This window comes from Trichomycterus rosablanca, chromosome 1 (assembly GCF_030014385.1).
Source record: "Trichomycterus rosablanca isolate fTriRos1 chromosome 1, fTriRos1.hap1, whole genome shotgun sequence".
NCBI classification, from domain to species: Eukaryota; Metazoa; Chordata; class Actinopteri; order Siluriformes; family Trichomycteridae; genus Trichomycterus; species Trichomycterus rosablanca.
This window is the reverse complement of record NC_085988.1, coordinates 66,275,502-66,303,255: the sequence shown is the minus strand read 5'-3', so window position 1 is coordinate 66,303,255 and position 27,754 is coordinate 66,275,502. Positions and strand designations below refer to the sequence as shown.

General features: G+C 36.0%; 2 protein-coding genes across 2 annotated transcripts; both read right to left on the bottom strand.

The window, feature by feature from the left end:
• Positions 1–1,500: 1,500 nt before the first annotated feature.
• On the bottom strand, positions 1,501–17,275 carry tspan33a (tetraspanin 33a). The gene is made up of 8 exons (XM_062995335.1): positions 17,006–17,275; positions 11,351–11,405; positions 11,088–11,215; positions 10,091–10,165; positions 8,888–8,983; positions 4,774–4,902; positions 4,343–4,504; positions 1,501–3,464 (listed from the first exon to the last, which is right to left on the bottom strand). The coding sequence occupies exons 1-8, from the start codon at positions 17,096–17,098 to the stop codon at positions 3,363–3,365; spliced, it is 840 nt and encodes a 279-aa protein (XP_062851405.1). The 5' UTR covers positions 17,099–17,275; the 3' UTR covers positions 1,501–3,362.
• Positions 17,276–21,503: 4,228 nt separating this feature from the next.
• nudt5 (nudix (nucleoside diphosphate linked moiety X)-type motif 5) lies at positions 21,504–27,652 on the bottom strand. Its single transcript, XM_062995325.1, has 10 exons — positions 27,575–27,652; positions 27,214–27,291; positions 27,033–27,100; positions 25,519–25,571; positions 25,002–25,109; positions 24,774–24,869; positions 22,783–22,884; positions 22,656–22,664; positions 22,512–22,565; positions 21,504–22,091 (listed from the first exon to the last, which is right to left on the bottom strand). Exons 2-10 carry the CDS (start codon positions 27,262–27,264, stop codon positions 21,982–21,984), a joined length of 651 nt encoding a protein of 216 aa, XP_062851395.1. The 5' UTR covers positions 27,265–27,291; positions 27,575–27,652; the 3' UTR covers positions 21,504–21,981.
• Positions 27,653–27,754: the final 102 nt, after the last annotated feature.

Genomic DNA, 27,754 nt, shown 5'->3' with positions numbered 1-27,754 from the left:
ATCTTCTTGTAGCCATGGCCATCTTCATGTAGCGCAACAATTCGTCTTTTAAGATCCTCAGAGAGTTCTTTGCCATGAGGTGCCATGTTGGACCAGTATGAGAGTGTGAGAGCTATACTACTAAATTGAACACACCTGCTCCCTATGCACACCTGAGACCTAGTAACACTAACAAATCACATGACATTTTGGAGGGAAAATGACAAGCAGTGCTCAATTTGGACATTTAGGGGTGTAGTCTCTTAGGGGTGTACTCACTTTTGTTGCCGGTGGTTTAGACATTAATGGCTGTATATTGAGTTATTTTGAGGGAAGAATAAATTTATGCTGTTATATAAGCTGCACACAGACTACTTTTCATTGTGTCAAAGTGTCATTTTGTCAGTGTTGTCCCATGAAAAGATATACTTAAATATCTGCAGAAATGTGAGGGGTGTACTCACTTTTGTGATACACTGTACATAAATATTTACATTTATGACAGTTAGCAGATGCATTAACCCAAAGCAACTTACAGGTGTAACAATAAAAAGCAAGTAATTGAGCACTAAGCCTTGCTCAGGGGCTAAATGTGGCAACCTGGTGGTGGTTGGGATTAAACCAGTAACCTTTGTTTACTAGTCCAGCACCAAGCTACCACTGTCATACAACTCAACAATACTGAACACATAAACATCTTTAAATACAACTCAATGACACTGAATAAGTGAGTGTGTGATATCCTGCTATGGATCGATGCCATGTTCAGAATATGTTCCTGTTTTGTACCAGTGTTTTTAAGTAGGCTCCAGATGCACCATAAAATTAATTAGTAGTAAGCAGTTTTTAGTTATTAATAAATATTTTTGGTGTATATTATTCACTACATAATTCAGCACACAAATTTTTTTAGAATCCACCCTTTACAGAAACAGCAGGTTCTACGTACTAAAAAGCAACAATAAATTCAGGAACCACACAATTTTGTACACAGCACCCCATAACTGCCATGAAAATGTATTTGCTTCCCTCCTGATTCCCTCATTTGTCACTCTAAATCAGGGGTGTCAAACTCATTTTCACCGAGGGCCACATCAGCATTATGGTGGCCCTCAAAGGGCCGATTGTAACGTATCCTGCTGTGATTGCAGTCTGCTGTTTTTCTTGGAGGCTGAATTCTGCATTTATATTGTCCTCCTTTACCACAGACATGGCCTCATAACACAAGAGACGCACCGGTTTCTCTTCCTGAAGCACAAACTTGTTTTCACTTTCATTAAATTTCCTCCTTATGCTTAATTTTCTTAATTATCTTCTTGTACATTTTAGGATCATGTGTAAATATGTGTAACATCATCTACTGGCGGGATGTGTCACTTTGCAGGTCACAAAATCAGCATGCATTTTGAAAGATGCAGTTTGTTTAGGATTTTACAGTGTATTTTTAAGACAATCATTCTGCCCTCACTAATAGTTTATCCCCCTTTCCCAACTAGACAGACAGACAGACAGACAGACAGCTCCCTTCAGAATACAGTCGGTTTATTTGCTTCCCAGCTGTGTGATACACTGTGTGCATCAAAATGAAGTAAAAATACAAACAATAAAAACAATAAAGAACTTAATACAGTAAAAGCACACAGCTGTAGTCAAGTGTTACATCTGGTACAATATGAGCTTTAACCAAACGTAAAATAGCGCTAACGAGTTTGTAACTAAAGCGCTGTGATATACTCACTAAACATTTACAAACAACTGAGAATATAAACGCCACTACTTTCAGACGATGCTTTTGTATTATACTGCAAGATAATTATTTGTATTTATTTATTATTGTTTACGTTATTGACTACGCTACCCCGTGTTCTTCTGCAGTAGAAGTCACATGGCTACTCAGCGAGGTCAAAGTTAGTTGCCATGACTACGATGTCAACAGTTGAATTTAAAGGCGCAGGAGCGCATTAAATTATAAGCGCGTCTCTGTAACGACTTGAACCATAACAACAATCATACAGTCGCTTAAGCCGGATCAAATGACGCGGCGGGCCGGATGTGGCCCGCGGGCCGTGAGTTTGACACCCCTGCTCTAAATTGTTTCAGATTATTATACAAAATTTAGCAAAAGACAGTTATTTTAAGTGATAATTTTTGAGCATTAACAACTGATGACAAACTAATGTCTGAGTATTATGATTTAGGATTTTTTGGTAGAGAGCATAATTCATGACACCAGTAATCATGGCAGGCTATGAAACAGCAGCAAAGCATTCTCACATTAACACACTTTCACCATTATATTTCAATGTTTGTATGATCTTTTTGGAATCATAAACATTGGTCTTGTCTGTGGTAAATGAGCAAAGGTTGAATTAAAGTGATGTATAGATTCAACAAGGCTGGCAGTAAGCTTAAGTATGTCTAGTCAAAACCCAATTTTAAATAAATTTTTGGTTAACTGGTTTATTAAACAACTAAGAATTCATTTACTTTTACACACAGAGCCGGTCAGTGTTGGATAACCTTTTTCTTCACTGTTTAAAAAACTGTATTTTGTGTTTACTAAGGTTGTTCTTGTTGTACGTAAACTTTTTTTTTTTGAATATCTGAAAATGTCAAGTGTGACAAGTATGCAAAAATTGCACAAATCAAGAAGGGCCAAAACTTTTTCACAGCTCTACATATTACAGCGTGGTCACACAGCCTGATACTTAAAAGACTACATTCATTATGAAGTGGCCATTTCTCTCACTGGGTATTTGGACACTACAGATAAAATAATATAGGTTTGCTGTTTTCCTTATGTGTGACATGACTTTATAATGGGTAAATCCAAAACAATTAATTAACACAAATTTAGATTTCAAATTAGATCACATTTTCTAGGTGGTACTTTAATACTAATCAGAATTTATGTAAAATGTATGCAGAATTAATGTCAGTTAAACTGTTTTGATAACGTGTTATAAAATATAGGGCTTTATTAAAAATAAAATTTGATCTAAAAATTAATTTATTCACTGTCCATTTTTATTTTTGGTCATTAATGCAAAACCCTCAGTAAACATTTTTAAATTGATTTACATTAACTTACATTTAAACTTGTACTGTAAACAGTCTATGATGCAAAGCATTATCAAATTTTAACACAGCTTTAAACACACCCTAAACACATTTGTCACCATAAAGCTCAAAAGCTTAAAAATGTTTAAATAATCCACTTTGTAACATGCTATGGCCACCCTAGAGACATAATCTTCTCATTTAACATCTGGACAGTCTGTCACTAAGAAATATAATAGATGTATGTCATATAAAAGGCACTGAGAGTTTGGTGAAGCAGCAGCTTAGTGCTGTTTGATAAGTCTTGAGTGGTTTTCTGAGGCTCAGCTCCACGGATCTGAGTGGTGCTGCAGGTCGTAGTTCTGCATTTTAATCTGATCCCGGATCTGGTTTATCAGGACCTGAGAGAGCACAATCCCCACTAACTGTGGAAAAGCAGAGTAAAGATTTGAATGCTCTTCACACAATATGTAGCAATTTAGCCTTTATTTGTGCAGTTAAGCAAATTCATGTTAAATAAAAAGTTACTAAAGTACAGAAAGGCATTTTTAATGTTGTGAAAAACCTAATTGAATATTGTAAATATAAATCCATTAAAAATGTAATGCCTGAAACACTCAAAAAACTATCATGCTAGTCCAACTCGTTACCTATTACCTACTTGCCTATAAAAACTTTTAAAACAAATGTTGACCTTTAAAACCTAGTGACTCAAAATCTGTTGTAAAATTAAACTCTTAAATGGTAATTGGTTGGAGCCAAAACGTTATAAAATAGAATGCCTTTGTTTGTCATATATACATTTACAGACGTACAGTACAATGAAATTCTTTCTAGGCATATGCCTTGCTCTGACCCCAGCTTGTTTGGTTAAGGGCCTTGCTCAAGGGCCCAACAGTGGCTGCATGGCAGAGCTGGGATTCAAACACTCCTTTCATTTGCTAGCCCAGTTGCTAACCCAAAGCTCTACCCACTAGGCTACCACTGTCCCATATGTCCAATAGTTACCCAATCAAATCTGGTAACTATTTGGTCACATATGACCAAATATGACTATTATGACCAACTGCCTAATATGATGTCAAACCATCTTTGACCCACCTAGACAAAACTTCAACAAAATTTCTGAATGAGTCCTGTGGTATCTGATACCATAAATAAATAATCTACAAATCTACAAAAATAGTCTATACTGATCCAGAATACACTTAATATTTTAGTAAGTAAATACTTTCTTATGAATGTTTTTGTCATATATACAACTAATTAGTAATTGTGTTTTTATCTTCATGTAGCCTCATACCTGAGGAATGGCAAGCCCCAGTGCGATGCCTCCTAGAAGAAACAGGTTACTGTGAAGCCAGTTGACGAGCGTGTCAATGCAACCGTTAGTGTTAATAACAGAACTAGCTTTCATAGGATCAGACTTCTGCATATTATATCCACACATTGTATTTATAAGACGCTGTTGACAAAAAGGAGTGTAAAGAAAAAGATCAGTCCCACACAGAACAAAAATTCTGTATCTGTATTTAGTGAATTTGACATTAAATAATCTAAGTATGCATACCACACAAACTTAAATCTTTAAAGCATACCACCATCAGACCTTTCACAAATAGCTATATATTAATTAGTAATGAACAATTATTCTAGCTAAATCCAGGGATGTCTAGGCACAATGCAATTTAAGCAAAAATATGATGCTTATTTTAAGACTTGAACTTTACTTACCTCCTCCTTAGAGACCACACAGCAGGAGAAGGGCACAGAACAGCGCTCATGGCTTGGGTTCTCATCAGAGCAGTTGAAATACATGTTATTTGACCAGTCCATAAAAGAAACACCACCACAGCAGGTAAACTAATATCACATAACAAGACATGACAATTTTGAAAGCTACATAAACAATATTTTTAACATTAACATTACGTTTATCCACTGAAATTTTGCATGACAATGTCAATTTCCTCAGATATATTAATTGTTAGACTGATTGTAGATATTTGTAGCCCAGGTGTTGAATATAATAGATATGGACAGTCATAAATACCTAAGTGGCTTTGATAAGAGCTGGTCTTTATGGCCAGAGAATTGGGTTGAAGTATCTCATAAACAGCAAGGGGGTCTCACAGGCAGCCATGGTGAGTTCCCACCAAAGGAGGGATGTGTGTGTGTGTGTGTGTATATACAGTGGGGAAAATAAGTATTTGATCCCCTGCTGATTTTGTAAGTTTACCCCCTTACAAAGACTTGAACAGTCTATAATTTTTATGGAAGGTTTATTTTAACAGAGAGAGACAGAATATCAACAAAAAATCCAGAAAAAAAAACATTAAATAAAGGTTATAAATTAATTTGTATTTAATTAAGGGAAATAAGTATTTGATCCCCTACCAACCAGCAAGAATTCTGACCCCCACAGATCGGTTATGTGCCCATGAGGCACACAAATTAGTCGTGTCCCTGTATAAAAGACACCTGTCACAGAATCAGTTTCTTCCATTCAAATCTCTCAACCACCATGGGCAAGACTAAAGAGCTATCAAAGGACGTCAGGGACAAGATTGTAGACCTGCACAAGGCTGGAATGGGCTACAAGACCATCAGCAAGAAGCTTGGTGAGAAAGAGACCACTGTTGGTGCGATAATTCGAAAATGGAAGAAATACAAGATCACAGTCAATCACCCTCACTCTGGAGCTCCATGCAAGATCTCACCTGGTGGGGTAAGAATGATTCTGAGAAAGGTGAGGTCAGTCCAGAATTACACGGGAGGAGCTTGTCAATGATCTCAAGGGAGCTGGGAGCAGAGAAATGCTGGATATGACCCCAAGAACACCATCCCCACTGGGCATTTCTCTGCCTCCAAACACGGCGAGTGGAGTTGATGCCAAAGAGCTCAATTTTGGTCTCATCTGACCATATCACATTCTCCCAAGCTTTCTCTGAATCATTCAGGTGTTCATTGGCAAACTTCAGACCAGTGTTAATTTCGTTGACGAATGATTTTCGTCATAGTTTTCGTCAACGAACCTTTTTTTCATGACGAAAACGAGACGATGACTAAATAGAAACTACAAAAAAAGATAAAAACTATGACGAAATGAATCGACACTTTCGTCAACGAATAAAAACGAGACGAAAATGTTTGGCAGGGACGACATCCAATCAGAACTGATTTAGTTTTGTGGAAGGTAGGGACAAGTTAGGAAGAGATCCAATCAAAACTACTTTAGCGTATGAGGAGGGGCGGGACAAGCCGATTAGCCATCCAATCAGTACTAATCTTTTGCAGTACCGCGTTAAGAGCACACTCGCACATATTTGATCTGAACCCGGGAAGACCAGACTAGCCTGTGAACTTTCTTTACTCATGGAAACAGGTTAACTCCACAATGTCAACAGGGAGAAAGAGGAGAGTCGATATCTGGACACATTTCTCATTTGACGTCATGAAAAACAAGACGATGTGTAAACCATGTGGGGCGATCTCGGGTAAAAACACAACACATCTGAAACATCTGGCACTGCTGGCAGTATAATGGCAACATAATGTCACAGCTGCTTTTACGGTACCCAGTTTTATAAAGAATGTAATATGCAATTTGTTATGAACAATGCATATATGTTTCAGGCAGAGCAGGCCTACTGGTCATTAGTATTTTATTATTGTTATGCTCAATAAGCAAGGTCAGTTAAATAAAGATGTTGTTTGAAATAAGTTAAATCTGACATTCAAACATTAAAAATATTCCATAACTGGTTAAAAATGTGTCATTTTGTGTAAGTGTATATAATGACTTAAATAATTTAAGGGAAGTGATAAAAAAGCATTTACATTTTACACCCTTTATATTTATTTTAGGGCGGCACGGTGGCTAAGTGGGTAACACTGTCGCCTCACAGCAAGAAGGTCCTGGGTTCGAACCCCAGGTGGGGCGGTCCGGTCCGGGTCCTTTCTGTGTGGAGTTTGCATGTTCTCCCCGTGTCTGCGTGAGTTTCCTCCGGGTGCTCCGGTTTCCTCCCACAGTCCAAAGACGTGCAAGTGAAGTGAATTGAAGATACTAAATTTGTCCATGACTGTGTTCGATATAAACTTGTGTAATGAGTAACTACCGTTCCTGTCATGAATGTAACCAATGTGTAAAAACATGACGTTAAAATCCTAACAAACAAATATGTATTTTAGTCGACTGAATCAACTGTAGATTTAGTCGACTATATTCTTATGATAATTAGTCGACTAAAACTAGACTAAAACTAAAACAATTCAGATGACAAAATTATGACTAAAACTAAATTACATTTTAGTCAAAAGACTATGACTAAAACTAAATCAAAATTTGCTGTCAAAATTAACACTGCTTCAGACGGGCCTGTACATGAGCCTTCTTGAGCAGAGGGACTTTGCGGGCACTGCAGGATCTCAATCCATTACGGCGAAGTGTGTTACTAATGGTTTTCTTGGTGACTGTGCTCCCAGCTCCCTTGAGATCATTGACAAGCTCCTCCCGTGTAATTCTGGACTGACCTCACCTTTCTCAGAATCATTCTTACCCCACCAGGTGAGATCTTGCATGGAGCTCCAGAGCGAGGGCGATTGACTGTGATCTTGTATTTCTTCCATTTTCGAATTATCGCACCAACAGTGGTCTCTTTCTCACCAAGCTTCTTGCTGATGGTCTTGTAGCCCATTCCAGCCTTGTGCAGGTCTACAATCTTGTCCCTGACGTCCTTTGATAGCTCTTTGGTCTTCCCCATGGTGGTTAGAGATTTGAACGGAAGAAACTGATTCTGTGACAGGAGTCTTTTATACAGGGACAGGACTAATTTGTGTGCCTCATGGGCACATAACCGGTCTGTGGGGGTCAGAATTCTTGCTGGTTGGTAGGGGATCAAAATACTTATTTCCCTTAATTAAATACAAATTAATTTATAACCTTTATTGAATGGGTTTTTTTTCTGGATTTTTTTGTTGATATTCTGTCTCTCTCTGTTAAAATAAACTTTCCATAAAAATTATAGACTGTTCAAGTCTTTGTAAGGGGGTAAACTTACAAAATCAGCAGGGGATCAAATACTTATTTTCCCCACTGTATATATACATATATATACAATATTCTGTAAACTGGTGAGTCAAAAGTGGAATGTTTTAGAAGACTTGGGTCCTATTACATCTGGTGTAAAACTCACACGGCATTCCACCATAAGAACTTCATACCAACAGTCAAACATCATGGTGGTAGTGTGATGGGGCTGCTTTTCTTCTAAAGGCCCTGGACGACTACACATATTTTCTGAAACTACAAATATTGCTTTCTACCAGAAAATCCTAAAAGAGAATGTCTGTCTGTCAGTTTGTGACCCAAAGTTATGCAGCAAAACAATGATCCAAAGCACACAAGAAAATCCACCTCTGAATGGCTCAAAAGTAACAAAATTAAGGTTTTAGCGTTGCCAAGTCCAAGTGGCCATAAGATTATGTGATCTTATGAAACCCTAAATGGGTAGTTAATGCTGAAAACACTTTAATGTATCTGAATTAAAACAATACTGCAATGAAGAGTGGGTCAAAATTTCTTCACAGCAGTGTAAAAGACATCGCAAGTTATCACACACGTTTGATTGCAGTTGTTACTGACAAGGGTGGCAAAATCAATTATTAGTTTTAAGGGTGACAATTACTTTTTACGTCAGTGAAGAAGGTTTTAAATAAATCTTTATCAGTAGTAATCAAATTTACTTGTGTTGCAAACTTGTGTTGAAATCTGTCAAATAAGTAAAAAATAGAAAAAAAAGATATAGTAAAAACACAGAAACCAAGTTTGCAGTGAGACAACTATAACCTCTTTTTGTCCAAAGTCAATCAGGTTTTGGAGGTCCAGGTCATTTCTGTAGTGGACAATTGCGTTGTTAATGATATCCGTCACTTTATAGCGGACCTGTAATGGAAAGGACTATAGTTAGAACGACCTAAATAATGTTCATTTTTATGCAATTAGTTCAGAATGACTCTTATACACAGACAAAAACCATACAAGCAGCAGGGGGCGTACTTATTTTCTTATGAAAATTATTTTCAATCGAGAAAAACAGGGTTTTTTTTTTACCTAAAATATAATTCCTCTAGCAAATGATTATTCATTGGTTATATCTGTGATGCATGGTGAAACATAAACCAAGAAAAAGTACCAAAAATTACATCCATATGTGCTTTTTAAAAGCCTAATACCAAAACCACAGCTTTTTTTGCTCTTATTAACTCCACCTACTATAAGCCTGCAATCTGCATGGAAAGCTTTTCACTAGATTCAAGTTTGATTGCAGCAAGTTTGATTGCAGGGTTCATTTTATTTCCATTCCTTCCAAGTTCTCATGGTGTTTGATAGGGTTGAGTTTTCTTTTTACATAAAGCCCAATGAAACCCTTTTTATGTACCTTAATTTGTTATGCTGAATTAGGAGAGTGCCTTTATCAAACAGCTGCCAAAAATTTAATTTTGTCAATACTGTTGTCAAAACAGATGGATCCTAAAGTACTTGACAAAGGTAGCATATCTGTTTTTCGCTGCACCCGAAATCTTTAATCAGACAAACCATAATTCTTATATTTTACTCAGTCACAATAAAGTGGTGGCATTTTTTTACACCACTTCAGCTGATGCTTGCACTGAAGAAGGTAATGGTAGAACTTTTTGAAACTGCTTGGTCAGGAACACCAATTCATAAAAGCTAATTGTAAAGTTTTGTACTCACCTTTCTTTCAGAGGTAATTTGAAACCTTACAGTGAGCGTTACAACTGTTTTTTTCAATCTATGTGGTTCAACACTCCCCAGTCTTTGTATTATGCTGTTCAATAGACTCTTTAGTATGACCTATTCTATTGGCAATTCATGAAACTTCCATGGTTTCATGCTTGATGTTATGCTTTTTAGCATCAAGGATGATGTTACCACATACTTTTACCCATGTAGTGTATATTTAAGTACACTTTTCAAAACTAATAAATTTGACATGGTCAGTTGAGATGTACTTCATTTTACATTTACCTTGTCTGAGAAGATAAAACCTAAAATTCCAGCAAGAAGCTGCAGTATAAAGATCACAGTCAAGCAGATGCAGAACTGTGGAAAAGAACAAACATGGACAACTGTCAGATCACACAGTACAATTTCCATACAGTTAAATTAGTTTTTTTATGTTTTATGTTCATTTCTGTGTTTTGTGGTGACAGATCTCACAAATGTCAAGGATAATTAAATGTGTTTATGTAAATCTATATAAAATTTTATTTGATTTTCTTGTTTTACCACTGCCGCTTTATCACACCCCAGACAGGACACCAATCCATCACACCCCGGACATGGCCACCCAAATGCACCATATATTTACTTCACTATCTTGACAGTTGCAGTAAGGTGGGGCAGGGGTGTTGCACAACTCCAGAGTCCAGGGGACCTGTCTACACTTTTTGTTTCTGCAGATATGTTGACTTGCTTCTGAACATGCCAGTGTGGTGGACTGGCTAATTCATGTGTTTATAACATATTACACTGTCTGTCATAATTTTAAAAAAGTGGATTTATATAATTACAAATGATTTTATATGCCTTTTTCTTATTTTAGAAGGCCTGACTTTAACCTTTACCTATAATAATTGTCTTATGTGGAGTTTGCTTTATTCTTTTTGTGTATGGCTACTCCAGTTTGTTCACATATTTGTGGGGTGGCACAAAGATGCAGTTAATAGAATGGATGCTGCACACCAACAGGGGTCATAAGGTTCGAGTTTCAATTCTCATCTGTAAGGAGTTTTTTCTCCCTGTCTGTGCGAGTCACATCTCAGTATCTGGTTTCCATACACCTCCCAACAATATGTAGAAAGAAGGCTGGCTGTGTGTAAATAAAGTCTGTGGGACCTTGTGATGGATGGATGCTCTGTCCAGGGATACTTTATCCTTTGTGACAAGTGTTTCTGGGAGGCATCAGACCCTGGCCAGAATAAATCCTTTTGTTGTATTAATTAAAGAAAACAAGCAAACTGACCGTCTGCAAAAGGCAGATGTTCTCTCTGAGTGATCCAACACAGCCACAAAACGTGATGAAAAACATGAAAACTCCAACAGCCATCAGAATAATTGTGGGGTCCACTGTCAAATAGGCTATAGCTGTCTCTGTATAGCATTCAGAGTTAGAAAAAAAGCAGACATTTTGGCAGTAAGTTGTGACATATGTAGTTGTAAAAGGAAAATAATAGAACCTGAACAAACATTAAAACAGACAGAACGACAGTGGGAACATCAGCTCACCATGTTTAATGACCCTGGCATACACACCAATAGAAATCAGCACCAGTGAGATAATCTGTTTTGGAGCAAAAAACGAAAACATTAGTCAGTCTATAGTCGGCTCCAAATAAATAAAGTCCCAATATTCTTTTTTTAGAATTAGTGAGATTAATGCCTTAAACTCTGCATGATTATAACATTTTCTGCCTAAAAAATGTAAAGCTGTATGAACAAACTCTAAGGCTTTATAGATAGGCACAAATTAATATAAAAGCAATTTTATAATAGAATGTTATAAGGATTGTTGATGAAAAAAGACTCAAATGTACTGTCCAAAAGTACAAAAAAGCAAATCAAATATGATATACACTATAATTAAGCATCATATTATGTATTTCCGAAGCAGGTTTAACACATCTTTATAACTTTGCACTTTATTCTGCTAGAGCAGCTTGTTTATTTACATTTCCCTCAATTTTTGTTCAAAGTGGAAATTAAGTGTTCAACCATGACGATTAAGGTAACTCACTATGTTAGTATCATGAAAAGAATAATTATGGTTCAATGAGTTTTGTTTTAAATAAATGAAGTTTAAAAGTTTGATAAATTATCATTTAAAATGACAATAAATAATTAAACAGAATACAAATTACAATAAATTAAAATATTTCCTTATTAGATCTGATGTTTACACTTTGATTTTGTCAAGTCAGGTTAAATTAATTTGTATAGCCCTTTTTACAGTGGACATTGTCTCAGAGCCACTTAACAGATTTATTTAATTTACTTCATTTTCATGTTTTACCACCGCTTTATCCTGGTCAGGGTTGCGATGGGTCCAGAATAACTGGGTGGAATTCAGTAACACACCCCAGACCAGATGCCAATTTATTGCAGGCCTCAGCCATCCCGCTCAGACATAGCTACTCGCGTATGTAGATGAACGACCAGCAATAACACTGCTGGGGATTCAAACCCTGGATCCTAGCAGTTGCAGGCTAGCATAGTTTACCGTTGCGCCACCTGAGTGGCCACTTTACAGATTACTGATCCAAAAAAAAACAATGAGTAAGCCAAGGGCAACAGTGGCAAGGAGTAACTCCCTATACTGTACGTTGTAAGAAAGAAACCTTGAGAGGAACCAGACAGACCACTGCAGCACACACCTTTTGGCGTTACATTATTGTCAAACATCAGATTTAGTCAAGTATGTTAAATATTTTTTTACTTGAATGTTTGTATCTACAGACTTGGTCACTGTATTCCCTTTTACAGTTTTATTTAGACAGTTTTTTATTGTTAGTTTTTCCTCAAACTAAATATTATACAGATAACAGAACTGGCAAATCTTGCAGTTTAATTGCAGTTTTGTGTTTGATTAAAGAAGTCCTATGCCAAATTTTCTTGCAACAGAAAAAGAAAAATGTGAACACATGACCTGAATCAAGAAATTCTAGCTTATGAATACACAAACTTCAAATGTAACAGCACACTTGCTTGGTTGCTTGCAAACATTTAAAAAAAGTATTGATCATTTTCCTGATTTTACCACTGTATTAAATACTAAAATGTTTTATTTTAGACTGTCTTTCAAGTGTTCACCAGAAACAAAACCCAGGCACATGTTACTATGCAATAGTCTGTAGTATTCAGAGCTTAGGTTCACAAACAGGTCATGCAATGAATTACACAAAGTGACTGGAATCATGTTTTTTCAGGGTGTGGCAGACCTTGCATTGAACATCCCAAAGGCACTTGGTAATGCCTTTGTAATGCTGTAAAAGTTGATGTAGCAGGTGAAGCGTGGTTTCAGAATGAGCAGTATCGGGGAAGGGAGTTTGGGGGAGAAGTAAAAGGGTTAATTAGTAAGTGGGTACACCTGTGATGGTAATTAACGTCTCTATATAACCCCTGTGTTTTCTCTTCTTAGTCTTGATAGGAGGACAAGAAAGGTGAAGGAATCCTATAGTGTTAGATGCCAAAAATTCCATAACTGTTGAGGCACTTTCTAAAAAAGGCAACTAACAACTGTAATTTAAATTGCTTGAACTTTCATTTAATTGGTAAAAGTACAAAGAAAACATTTTCAGTCTTTCACAAACAAATGTAATTGTATGTAAATATACACGTAAAATAGAATGTGACACCTGTAACACACTTAAGGTTAGGACAGAGGCTAAATAAGACCAAGGTTATTCAAGTTACACTGTTCTGGAAGATTCCACAATTAGCAGTTTAACTGGTAACAGGTGAGGTCATCAAGACTGAGTATAAAAAGAGAATCCACTAATGGCTTAATCTTTGCAAGAAAGGTTGGGTCCTTGTTTTACCACTTTGTGTAAAAAAAAAATCCTGACTGTTACCAAGAAAAAGTGCAAAAACCAGCAACTGTGATGGCATGAGGGTGCATTAGTGCCCATGGTATGAGTAATTTGTGTATATGTCAAGGTACTAGACAACAACAACCACAGACCAATTAGCTTAAGTCTGTATACAATAAGAATGGCCATAACTTGCAAAATTGCAACAAGTAGGATCTTAATTTCCCAACTGATTAAAGTATAATTAAAAGAAAAGGTAATATGACCCATCAGTAAACATGTTCAAGCTTTTTAAATGTTGTAGGCATCAATTTCTAAATTTGTTTATATTTAACAAATTAAGAAATGGGGTTTGTATTTTTTTTTATTTTTAGAATATTTAGAGTGATGAATAGCTAAATCCAAGGCCATCTACTCTGAGTTACCTCACTTCCTTGCTGCCTAAAGAATGTTATAGTTGATTTTAATGCATGTAAATGCTTATAAGTAAATACTATACTAACTACACATCATTTATTTATATTTAAAACTGGCACATTTAAGATTAAGGTACAGATGTGTCATATATTATTTTAAAGTGTCTATAAAAAAAAACTCATGTTTCTAAAATAAGAAGTCTAGAGTCTTCTTCAGGATTCTAGAGGTTCTTCAGAATAAAACACTGCTTACAGGCATCTCTCTCTGACTGAGGTATATCACATTACAATGTCTTTTCATTCACAGAACAAAAATCTGCACTCTGTGGAAAAGATCTTGATCAAACAAGACACTGCATGTACTGCTATTTCAACAATAATTTCACTCATTTTTGATAAGACATATCTGAAAATTGTACTATTTTAATAATTTAATATACTTGGTCATTTCAGTTTTGGGGGGTTGCACTATAAAAGCACTAATGAGTAATTCTGAGGTGTGGTTCATTGGTTTGTTCATTTTGTTGTTAGCTTTACTACTTATTTCACTCTTAATATCAGGTATGGAGGTAGCATTCCATAAAGGTTAGTTGGTAAAATTGTGCTGGTTTGGACAAGTTTAAACACGTTTGTTACATAATTTGACTTGTTTAACATATTTCATGGTACTTATTCACCTAGGCTGAAGAACGTTATCATTGTTTGGCAATTTTACATAAGTAGCAACTTTCTATACAGTCTCAGTATTTCACACAACTGACCTTATTTGTTAAGTTGAAAAAGTGTATTTGGGTCAAAAAATACCACAGCAAATCCTGCCTTCAACAACAAGTTAGTTTTTTTTTTATTGTGGATTTGTTTGAAATCTTTTAAGGAATTTGTGAGCCATTAATGAGTGTTCAGCATTTAACACAATGCATAGTTTAAAAAAAATAGTTTCTTTTAAATTCAGAAAATAAATAGTAATCATGCACAAAAATAAACTTTTTATCCCAGTAGATGTGTTAACCTAATTACAAAAAATGGAACTTGGTAAAGGTTGACTACATTTTTGCATAAAATTGAATATAGTCAATTCTTCTCATGTTTTGTGTATTGCTTGAGGTGTCTCTTCTTTCACTAAAGATGCATAAAAATGTAATTCTTGTAGAAAAAGTAAATCATGGGGGCCACTTTCCCTAAAAACAGTGTGTTGCACTATCAGCATATGAATAAATGAGACACGGTGCTTAGCAACAGCAACAAGTTTTTGAAAACTTGCAAAAGCAGCTTAGGAGTATTAAATGCCAGGAAAGAGGTTTGTTGTTAAATCCTAGAGTCATTGTGTTAGGATTCTAATATGATCCATATACAGTAGTGTATAAATTATGTTGAAATGTGTACCATGTAGCTTACATACATTTCAAATGACACAAAAATAGTGCAATAAATTTAGAATGGGCTCTTGAAAAGTATCAGATAGGCTTTTATTTACACCTACACAAAGTGGCCCTAAAGTCTTACTGGTGTAAGAGACTAATTTATAACTATTTAAAAAAAGTTTGTTATCCACTACTTTGGTGTCGCTTTAGATTAGATGAAACCCTTATCAGTGTTTTTTTTTTTTTTTTTTTTTTTTTAATACAAAATGACTACCTGAAACCTTGCATCAATCTTACCTTTAAATCTTGTTGGGAACAGCAAGAAAAATAAGAAAAAGCTAATAAAACACAAAGCTAATGAACAGACAATAGTCATTTGTAATATGTCTTGTATGTAATGTTTATCACCTTTACTGATTTTTGTTAACATACACCAGTACTTAATTTGAAGTTTAAAAACACAGTTGCAAAAAATTTAGGGATTTCACACTCTACACTCCATAACATTATTAAAAGAGTTTAAAAATACGGAAAAATCCCTGTGAGCAAAGGGTAAGGCTGAAAATCAATACTGAATGCATGTAACATTCAGCCCTACAGACAGCACAGCATAAAAACTGACATTGGTGAGGGAAACACAGTTTGTTTACATGTACAAATTACTCCAAATACACTATGCAAAGCAAAAGCCATAGGTCAACAACATCCAAAACTACCATATTTTTTGGGCTCAAGCTCAGGTCAAATAGACTGTTGTGAAGTGGAAATGGTGCTGTGGTCTGATATGCACACATTTCAGTTTGTTTTTGGAAATAATAGATGTGTTTTCCAAATAATCAACACATCTGTCATGGTATGGAGGTTTGCTAGTGCCAATGGCATGGGTCAATGAAAAAAACAATTCCACTGTTACAACTACAACATTTAGTGTCCTCAGTTTTCTAAAGTGTACATATTATTGTAAAGTAAAAGATGATGTAACAATCATAAACATGTCCCTGTCCCAATTTTTGTAACGTTTTGCAGCAATCAAATCCAAAATCAGCTCATATACATAAACAAAATGAGGTTGATTTGCTGGAACGTTCATTTTCTTATTTTGTTACTGTGTTTAATTGAATGCAATTTTAGAAATAATTAAATATTATAAAGCATAGCAGTCTGTTTTTGTTTTTTCTTCTTCTACAGATTCTTTTTTGGAGTTGGTTTGTTATATTATCATCATCACTATCACCAGCATACAAAACACGTATGACAGAGGCACTTGATCTAACAGTTACTGATCTTGAACTTGTCCCTAGATGTCTCTCACGCTACTACGTGTTTTGGGATGTGGATTTTTTGTCAAGTGTTTTAAATGGGTCAGATGTTCACTGAGCTGAAAACTTTGTAAAAGTGTAACATATAAATTAATTATTACCCAATGTACCAAGGTGAAAAACAGCAAAACAAGTGGACTAGATTAGACTACAAGACTAGACTTCGACACTAGACTAGATTAGCACCTGTTACTAGATTAGCACCTGTTAAATGAGTTAGGTAAGGTATAGGTATAAGATACAGGTATAGGTAACTTACCCAGAATAGTGTGTTAAAAAAGAACAGTAAATACTTGACGACCGGACTAACAAAGCTGAATTCATCGTCGATCTGCGCTCTTCCTCCGCACATGATTAAAAGTTGTTATTTTTCTACAGGTAAAACGTGTATAGTCCCGTTCCTAAAGTCTAAAGCCTAAATGCTTAAAACTAATACATTTGTATTCGCTTTACAGCTGTATTTAGTATGTATCAGTAGCAGGGCGGCGCACCCTCGCCCCGAGCTACACATTTCTACATCTGATCTCTGTTGCTGTCTCAACTTGCTACTCATTCACTTCAGTACCCTGACTGCTGCTGTCACTGACCTCATTTTACTCATTCATTAACTGTGTTCACCACCAAATAAAAGCTGCAGGTACTTCAGGAGCCGGACAGCACCATGGTCCTAGAGGCATAGGTTTAATTCTCGCCTCCACTCCACAGTTTGCGAGTTCTTCAAATATTGATGTTGGTTTACTTTTGGTACTCCGGTTTTGGATTACCCAACACCCAATAACCACAAAAGCAGGTAAATAGGTGACTGAATTCTCTCTAGATGTGAGTGAATGAGTCAGTGTGATGAGCCAACTTGAACCAAAATGTTTCTAAATGGCACTGGACCCACTATGACTAAAAGTTAAAATAAATTGTAAGAAATTATCTTTTTGACACAACCAGTCACATCTATGAACGTAAAATTGTACTATTTAGTGTTTTGACGGCATGGTCGCACAAGTCGGTACCCAGATAGCAAATTTGATATGGCCCGAATCTGGGCCACGTCCGGCACTTACTTGCGGCCCACATACCACATGGAATGATGGCACAGATGAGGGCCAGATGCGGTTGCCGGAACTCGGCCGTTTTACAGCCATAAAAGGGCCACATCTCAGCCACCTTTAAACCAGCAGGGCCAGAAATGACTCACAACTCAACCACATGTAAAACAACTGGGCTGTTACCATGCCATACACTGTAAAAAATGTGGTGTTGAAATTACTTAAAAAAATTAAGGCAATAGTTTGCATAGATCTTTTTGAGTTGAATTAACTTTCTGTTTTATTAAGTAAATGGAACCTATCTAAGCCACTTAAAATATACTTAAATAAATTATCACAGTATAACTAAAATCACTACGTTGAGTCAACTTAAATATTTTTATTTTAAATATTTGTAACCTACTCAGGTTTTGTAATAAACACAACTAAATAAAGTCAAAATGAAGGACTACAAATTCAAGTTGTACCAACTCATTTTTTTAAGTTCTACCAACATAGAAAGATCCATGCAAACTATTGCCTTAAATTTTTTAAGTAATTCAGCAGCCGGTTGCCTTACATTTTCAAGTCAGCTTAACCTTAGATTTTTAAGGTTGACTAAACATTTTACTTTTAGTTTACTAAACTGTTTTTTTTTTTTTTTTTTTTTTTACAAAAAAGCAGTTACTAAATGTTTTTTACAGGCAAAAGTTTTTTACATATCTGAACTGGCAGTTGGTAGCTCAGTGGTTAAGGTACTGGTCTAGATGCTGGTTCAAGCGCCACCACCACTAAGTTGCCACTGTTGGGGCCCTGAGCAGGGCCCTTAAACCTCAATTGCTTGTATTGTATTCAGCCACAATTGTAAGTCTATTTGAGTAAAAGCATCTGCAAAATGACAAAAATGTAAATGAATATGTTACGCTCTTAACAAGTAGCTATGAAAGAAATTTAAGACAATTTAAGAAAATTTTATTGAAATGTTTATTTGACTTTCACAACAGACATTTATTTTAAGCCATAAACCTGTGCCACTCCAGCAAAAGTATAATTAGCATCAATAAACAAACTAGTTTTCCAGGTAAGCAGAGTCAGGATACAAACACAGCAATGGCCAGGAGCGCCCTTGGTAATGACACAATCTGTAATGTTTCAGTAGTACTTCTGGACTGGGATTGCATTGCATATTAATCTGCAATAAAAAACACAAACAATTTTAAATTAATATATTTACATTTAAACAATACGATGATTTAGCTCTCGTTAAATAATCAATTAAGACAAGCACAGTAAATCAGCTAAAGTTGAAGTATGTAAGCAAAATTCCAATAAATTGACAATAAGCATATTAATGTTTAAAAGTTTGCAACTATAGCTAACTATGAATACCATGAATAAGGCCCTACCTAATTCACAGTCGTGAAAATCACATCAAATGAGCCGCTTACTTACAATCATACCGCATCATAATTAAGTGTAACAGACTGTTTTGTGGTGTAGTGTACCACAGACAAGTTTTGCTTATTAAGCTAACACAGTTAGCCCCAGGCCATTCAAACAAATGGGCATCATAACCCGCTAGCATGTCAGCTAACATCGCTCTCTGTGTACCGAAAATGGTTAAATTGTCACCGACAAGCCCAAATTTGCAAATAGATTACACTTGTACACCTTTATATAAATTAACAATTTGAAAAGAACTCGCACTCGTCTGCCATACAATATTTGAAATTTTGGTTGAGAAAATACGTGAAACTAAAATGCTAGTAATTCCACTCGTTATTCAGTCAGTTTATTGTTTATGCATTTGTTAAGTTTTAAACATAACTTGTATTATGTTGAATAGCTGAATACCTACCTCAGGGCAGGTCAGGGCAAAATCCAAAACTTCAGCATCGTCCTCGTCCGTTACAACTCAACTCGGAGAAGTGCGCATGCGCAGTCACAGAACGTAGAGCTTCTGATGCTCTTCTCTTCTTTGCTTCGTTCAGACAACTCAGATATTTTAGTCGGCTCAACTCAAAATTGGTATGATGTTGTACTAAAGCAAAAATAATGCGTTGAAAAAGTTTACAATTTTAAGTTTGTCTAAAATAATGTCTTTTTAGGTTGCCCAAACTCAAAAATTTTAACAAATGTAACAAACTTTTTTTTTTTTTGTTGAACTGACATTATATTATGTTTAATTTACTAATGTGCTGAATCATTTTTTAGAGTATAGAAAGTGGGACATTACCATTTTATTATTTAGTATTACTGGCTCACTTAGTTTGCCAGTGGTGCCATGTCTTTGCCAGATGTGTTTTGGGACATGTGGGCCATATAAGCATTTCCTATATGTGGGCCACTTTTGGCTCATATGCTGTTTGCCGATGCCGGCAGTGAGCCGGCAGTGCCGTAACGTTGCCAGAAGTGGCCCACATCCGTATGCTATCTGGGTAGCGCTGTCACCACACAGCTAAAAGAACCTGGGTTTAATTCCCTGCCTCGACAGTCAGGGTTTTTTATGTGGTTTGGATGTTCTGCCTGTGTCCACATGATTTTGGTGGACACAGGTGCTCTGGTTTCCTCCCAGTCCAAAGACATGCAGTTAGGCCAAATACAGTGTGTGTGAGAGTGTTCCCTGCCTTTTGCCCAATGAATCGGACCCACCGCAACCCTGACCAGGACAAAGCAGTGGTAAAACGGACAGTGAATTATTTAATGTTAGTGTCGCTTTTAAAGTGTGTAGAAATATAGGGTTTTTAACCAAGACCCCCATGTGGTTAATAGTTTGTTACCATGACAAATACACTAGGGCTAACTTTGGAAAGTTAGGTGTAGTTGGCTATCCCTAGTGGATAAATGGTGTAAAATCCAGCATGACACCAAAACATTTTATATACATTTGTGTATATTTAGCATTTTTTATTGCCGGTTCTTGTTTAGAGTAGACACATAAAACATCTAAAAAAATACTTATAAGTAACAAATCTGGAAAAAGCTTCTGTGCTGCATTTGGCTTTTTGCCTCTACATGTGTGGCTCTTGTAATTAATAATTTTTGATATTTTATACACACATTTCTAATTTACACAAACACACACTTGTATCTATGTAAGTATGTTTTTCCAATGACAAACTTAATTCTATTTGTTAAATATAAACACATTTAGAAATTGATGCCTGCAACACACTGAAAAAGCTGGGGCAGAGGCATGTTTACCACTGTCACATCACATTTTATTTTAATTATACTTTTCAATTGTTTGGTACTTGATGATACTAATTGTAGCATAATTTTGCTGCATACAAGACTTAAGTTGCTCAACATTCTGTGATCATCGTCTGATTATCCTCTTCATGATGAAATATAAAAGATCAAATAGTTCCTGGGAAAAGACAGCTTGATGGCAGCATATGTCTCTCCATAATACCAATATTAGCCTCCACATTGGTACAATGGCAGTTTCACATATATGCAGATCACATGCCATGGGAACTGATGCACTTCCATGCCATCACAGGTTTTCACTTTTCATTGGTAACAGTCTGGATGGTCTTTCTCATCTTTGAAATGTAGAATCCAACTTCCGTTTTTCCCAAAAACACGCTAAAACATGGACTCATCTGACCATAGGACACATATCCACTCTCTTTTAGTCCATCTCAGTTGTTTAGAAGAGAGCACTTCTCAAAATACAGTACTATACACATCTACCATTTAATATTAAACTGTAAAAATGCAACACTACAAACATATTAATATGATGTTTATTAGTTGAAAGTTAAAACATCTCACACAATTGCTTTTGTTGTCATTTCAGTATAGCAGCGACTAAACAGTTTTTAAACAGATTAGTTCATTTTAGTCTTTAAAAGATAATGTTTAAGCATCACAGTACTGCTGTGTACACACTTCAGGTGCAGCCCATCTTTAACTAGTAAAATCAAAACAAATATTCTAAATGTACCATGTTAAATCTTGAAGAAACTAAAACCAATAATATCAATGTTTAGCAAAAATTTTCATATGATATTTTTTTGGTCCAAAATTGTCTTAAATGCATCTTATTAATAGATGCAAACAATGTAAACAGACAAGTCAGTTCTGTTAGTGCTAGGAATGCTCAAGTATCAATGGTAATGCCATTCAATAGATAAACAGCAATCAGATTTGTATTATTTATTTGCCTTTTATGATTCTAGCTTTTTGAAGGGTATAAGGACTGCAAGTCTTACTGTTTAAGCACAGGGAGCTCACTGGGTTTAAAAAAAGCTTGGGATATTCCCATTGCATAAATGTACACTTTGGAGTCGACCACAATCTTTTCCTTCTTCAGTAAATCTGTAAACAAAAACAAATATACGTATATAAAAAATAACAAAACTGCCAGTATTGGTCAAGCATAAGAAGCAAATTACATGTTTTTAGAATAAGCAGAGGCAACTGCTTACATCACATTAGAGTACTGATGCATGGGTGGTATCTCACCAGCCACTTTATTAAAAACACCATACTAATACTGTGTGGGACCACTTTGCTATTTAAACCGTGTAAATCTTAGCAGCAGGGATTCCAAAAGCTGAAAGTTAAAATGTGGAGTTCCGAAGTCGCAATGTGCTAAAAACTACAAACAGACACTGTATTTAATAATACATGTCAACTTACAATTCTCTTAATTTGAGTAATATTAATAGATTATTCCAATGAAAACTGCATGTCTGTCTTGGACATTAGAAAGCAATGGGGTATAGTATAACTCACCATTAATTTTTGTTTGAAATTCATCTAGAGGTAGTAGAATCACATCCACAAACTCTGTAAATATATATAAATCGTGGGTAAAAATATCATATAGCATAAAGAATAAAGTAAGCATTACAATGTTTTAAGAATAATAAAATTTACCTCCATCACCTACAAAGAAAAAAAAGGAACAAAAACAACACAAAAAAACACGTTACTAAGCTTTAGTCAACTGTGGTTGGATCAACAAATAAATACTTATATATATATAAAGAAAATATAGTCTTACCGAGCTGCTGGGCGGGATTTATGTTTTCAATATCATCACCATTAATGTTCACCATCACAATCTGTGTGGTACAATTAGACAGGCCTGGATCAAGGCATGTGACTGACAGGAAGAAAAAGGAGAATTATTGAGCATTTAGTTATGCACCATACATACAAACATATACAAATATATATATATATATATATATATATATATATATATATATATATATATATATATATATATATATATATATATATATATATATACACAGGGTGGGCCATTTATATGGATACACCTAAATAAAATGGGAATGGTTGGTGATATTAACTTCCTGTTTGTGGCACATTAGTATATGGGAGGGGGAAAACTTTTCAAGATGGGTGGTGACCATGGCGGCCATTTTGAAGTCGGCCATTTTGGATCCAACTTTAGTTTTTTCAATGGGAAGAGGGTCATGTGACACATCAAACTTATTGAGAATTTCACAAGAAAAACAATGGTGTGCTTGGTTTTAACGTAACTTTATTCTTTCATGAGTTATTTACAAGCTTCTCTTTGTTTACAGCCATTGACATGTCGCAGAGGTTAACACGTGAGGAGCGGATAGAAATTGTGTTGATGTCTGGTGAACGCAGTACCCGGGTCATTGCAGCAGATTTCAATGCAAGACACCCTACGAGACCACCCATCTCCCATGCTACAGTTAGCAAACTGCTTGCCAAGTTTCGTGAAACTGGTTCAGTGTTGGATTTGCCAAAATGTGGACGCATGAAAACTGTCACTAATGAAGAAACATCAGTGGCTGTCCTAGCTTCATTCAGCAAGAGCCCACAGCGTAGCACTCGCCGCATGTCACTGGAGAGTGGCATCAGTCGAACATCCCTTCGGCGGATATTAGCTACTCACAAATGGCACCCTTACAAACTCCAGCTGCTGCAGCATCTCAACGAGGATGACCCAGATCGGCGCACTGAATTTGCAGAATGGGCAAAACAAAAATTTAAACAGGACCCTCAGTTTACACAGAACATTTTGTTCAGTGATGAGGCAAACTTTTATGTGAATGGTGAAGTTAACAAACAAAACCACCGCTATTGGTCTGACACTAACCCACATTGGATAGATCCCTCCAAGACTGTTGGAACACAAAAATTGATGGTATGGTGTGGTATATGGGGTACAAAGATAGTGGGGCCATTCTTCATCAATGGAAACCTCAAGGCCACTGGATATTTGAAATTGCTACATGATGATGTGTTTCCCTCTTTATGCACTGAAGCTGGCACGTTCCCTGAGTTTTTCCAGCAAGATGGTGCACCACCACATTATGGGTGTCAGGTCCGAGCATTCCTAGATGAACAGTTTCCTGGAAAGTGGATTGGTCGTCGTGGGCCAGTTGAATGGCCCCCTAGGTCTCCCGATCTGACCCCCTTAGACTTTTATCTTTGGGGTCATCTGAAGGCAATTGTCTATGCTGTGAAGGTACGAGATGTGCAGCACCTGAAACTACGGATACTGGAAGCCTGTGCTAGCATTTCTTCTGCGGTGTTGCTATCAGTGTGTGAAGAGTGGGAGAAGAGGGTTGCATTGACAATCCAACACAATGGGCAGCACTTTGAACACATTTTATAAGTGGTCAGAAACTTGTAAATAACTCATGAAAGAATAAAGTTACATTAAAACCAAGCACACCATTGTTTTTCTTGTGACATTCTCAATAAGTTTGATGTGTCACATGACCCTCTTCCCATTGAAAAAACTAAAGTTGGATCCAAAATGGCCGACTTCAAAATGGCCGCCATGGTCACCACCCATCTTGAAAAGTTTTCCCCCTCCCATATACTAATGTGCCACAAACAGGAAGTTAATATCACCAACCATTCCCATTTTATTTAGGTGTATCCATATAAATGGCCCACCCTGTATATATATTCTTTTGTAGGTTTGTTAATGTTTACATCTTTTTACAAATACAAGTCCTTTGTAAATCATGGCCTTAACATTACCTGGAGTGACTCCCACCACTTCTCCCCTGTAGCCTGTCTCCTCCTTTAGCTCTCTCAGTGCGGCAGTCTCAGGCGTCTCATTATCGTCAATGAGACCTGGCATTATATGCAAATGCACAATTAATTACAAGATCATAAACTAAAATTCATTTTCTCTTATCACACATTTACAAATTGCATCACATCACACCGTTTTATAGCTGACGATTCATAGATCACTTTTTATACCTGCAGGAAACTCCAGAGTATAGCATCCCATTGGTGGCCTGTACTGTTTCACCAACACAACACAGTCTTTATGCAGGGTCCTCTTTAGAAGAGCTATGATTTCCACACCTTTACATCAACAAAATAAATGGGGAAAATAAAAGATAGGAAAGAAGATAGCAACAAATCCTTTCATTTAAAAGTACTTTTGATATTAATAAAACTTAAAAACAGTGTTTAACCAAAAGCAGCAACGGGTTCAGTCTGGCCAAAATTGTTCCAAAAGAACACAAAACAGAAAGTGACTGAGCCACCTAAAAAATAAACAATAAAAAGCTGCCATTATTTTTGCAAATACTGTGTTTGTCAAAAAAAAAAAAAAAAAAAAAAAAAAAAAAAAAAAAAAAACACTGCCCTTTTCCCCTTTGCAAAAAGACAGTATTAATGAACCAAATAGCCAATTACTAATCAAGAGCCCCAGTGCATCACTTCATATACATCTATTAAAGACAGCATTAGAGAAAGCTTATAAACACACCATCTGTATCAATGTTGGTTGGTCTTGTCGTTCTCTTTGCTGTCTCCCATATTCTAGAGAAAGAGGGTTGAAAACATCATTATGTCTACATGTATGTTCAGACACTGCCGCTAACTCATCATTGCACACATGCCTTTCTTTAACAAGTTTAAATAGGCAAAATCTCTGGCATCTTTCAAGTGGAAGAACTAGTACGGCATTAAGTGTAATTTATGTCTAAGTGCATTTAGGTGTGTGAAGTAAATTAATGACAGTATGGTCTAGTATGAGTTATTTAATAATAATAGTAGTGCTGCCTGTCAAACAGAACAACATAAACAGTTTAACTATGGTCTCTTGGTAGAGTAAGAGCCTTTCAGTTATATTTTATTTATTTAATTTGACTAACTGCTTCATCCTGGTCAAGGTAGCAACCAATCCACATGCTATCTTGACTTGGTATGAAAGAAGTATAAATCAAAGCTTAGTCATTAATGAGCACAGATGGGTCAAAGTCTGCCACTTTGCAAACAGACAAAAACAAACAAACAAAAAAGGTAATAAATAAGCAAATATTCTAACAGAACAATGTTTTAATGCATGGTTGCAAAGACTTTAGGTATTTTAGTGTCTAAAATTTATAATATTAATAAAGATTCTGAGAATCTAAAAAAATTTGCGTAAAGTATGAAAACCAATGTTAAATCCCTGTGACCCCCAGATCACACTACCTTAAAAACTGACATGCTTCTGTAATAGATATAATCACATGGGCTTATCGGTAAACAGTTTGTTACTGCTTCTACAGATTCCAGTTGAGACTTTACTGTGCAAAGCAGAAGCACAGTTGTAGCCTACTGGTTAAGGTACTGGACTAGTAATCAGAAGGTTGCTAAACCCCACCACTACCAGGTTGCCACTGCTGAGCCCTTGAGCAAGGCCCTTAAGCCTCAATTGCTTAGACTGTATTTTGTAAGTCGCTTTGGATAAAAGCGTCTGCTAAATGCTGAAAATGAAAATGTTAATATAAGCAACATCAACGAATGCTGCCAACTTCGCTGGGCTCAAGCTCATGCTTGTATAGGAGCATCCCTGCTTCTTATTTAGCAAGAAAATGCCCAGCCACATACTGCATGTGTTACAACAGTGTGGTCTGTTAGTCACAACATTAAACAAAATGTTTTATGTGTTTTAATTTGAATAAAGGCCAAACATTTTTTTTAATTTACATTCTTCAACTGGGTTTGCAGTTGTCAACAATCTGAATGTCCCCAAATTGTCCCCTAAACTTTCATCATTAGTCAGTTTTGACAAAACTGGTAAATCATGTTTGTTCCACAGTGCAGGAACATATGTAAAAACTTTAGTTTGTGGTAATTTCACAATGGTCTTCACTACACATTATGTACACAGATATTATGTTAAACAAAAAGTGTGTGTAAAAAAGGTTGCTTTTAAAGGTGACGTGCTGAAAACTAACATGTTGTTCTGGTGCAGAGGTTATTATTTGTCACAGCTAGCAAACTGATCAATACCTGGTGTTTCCAGAAGGGTCCACGTAAGTGGTTTTTTCAAGCTTCACCCACTTCCCAGCCGCAATAACCTAACAGAATTACCAATATTATTTTCTGAATCTCTTCAAAGCACATAGATGACATATTAAAAGTCATTTTTTATTACTGATGCAGGTAAACATCAGCTTAAGTTTAGAATTACCTCCTCTGTGACTATGTGTGGCTCAGTGTTTTGTTTCTCTGGACAGCTCATCGTTTTTCTCCAATCTCACTGGTAATACTAAACATAGAAAACACTATTAACTAATCACAATGTAATCACATCATTGATTTATTAACATCACTTTGCAGTAATACAGCAATAGTAGAACCAGTGGCTGAGTTACAAATACAGCTAGCTCTGTAGCTCAGCCAACATTCAGGTGTGTAAAGTTTTAACAATACGAACAAGTCGATAGCAGTTCAACGATTTAAACTAGAACGTTATTTCCTGCAACGTATATTGCAACAATTTAGTATAGATTCAACTGGCACTAAAAGAAACAAAAAACACAGTCACTCACCTGCCGAATCTACTTTTGTCCCGAGAATAATTCAAAGCCTGAAGATCAGAGGTTCAGAGTCTAGAGTCGACTCCAAAGCTTTCGAATCAATTTAACACAATAAAAGTAATTCGACTCAACTTCGCACACAAGACATAAAATATTCAGTTTATGGGGAAAAGCCGAGTATTTGGTTATTAG

Coding starts and splice junctions, on each gene's coding strand:
- tspan33a (XM_062995335.1), bottom strand. CDS start 17,098: ATGTGCGGAGGAAGAGCGCAGATCGACGATGAATTCAGCTTTGTTAGT. Junction 11,406..17,005: donor TTTTTAACACACTATTCTGG/GTAAGTTACCTA, acceptor GCTCCAAAACAG/ATTATCTCACTGGTGCTGAT. Junction 3,465..4,342: donor TGGGGCTTGCCATTCCTCAG/GTATGAGGCTAC, acceptor GCTTTTCCACAG/TTAGTGGGGATTGTGCTCTC.
- nudt5 (XM_062995325.1), bottom strand. CDS start 27,264: ATGAGCTGTCCAGAGAAACAAAACACTGAGCCACACATAGTCACAGAG. Junction 25,572..27,032: donor GACCCTTCTGGAAACACCAG/GTATTGATCAGT, acceptor CTCTTTCTCTAG/AATATGGGAGACAGCAAAGA. Junction 25,110..25,518: donor AACCAACATTGATACAGATG/GTGTGTTTATAA, acceptor GTTGATGTAAAG/GTGTGGAAATCATAGCTCTT.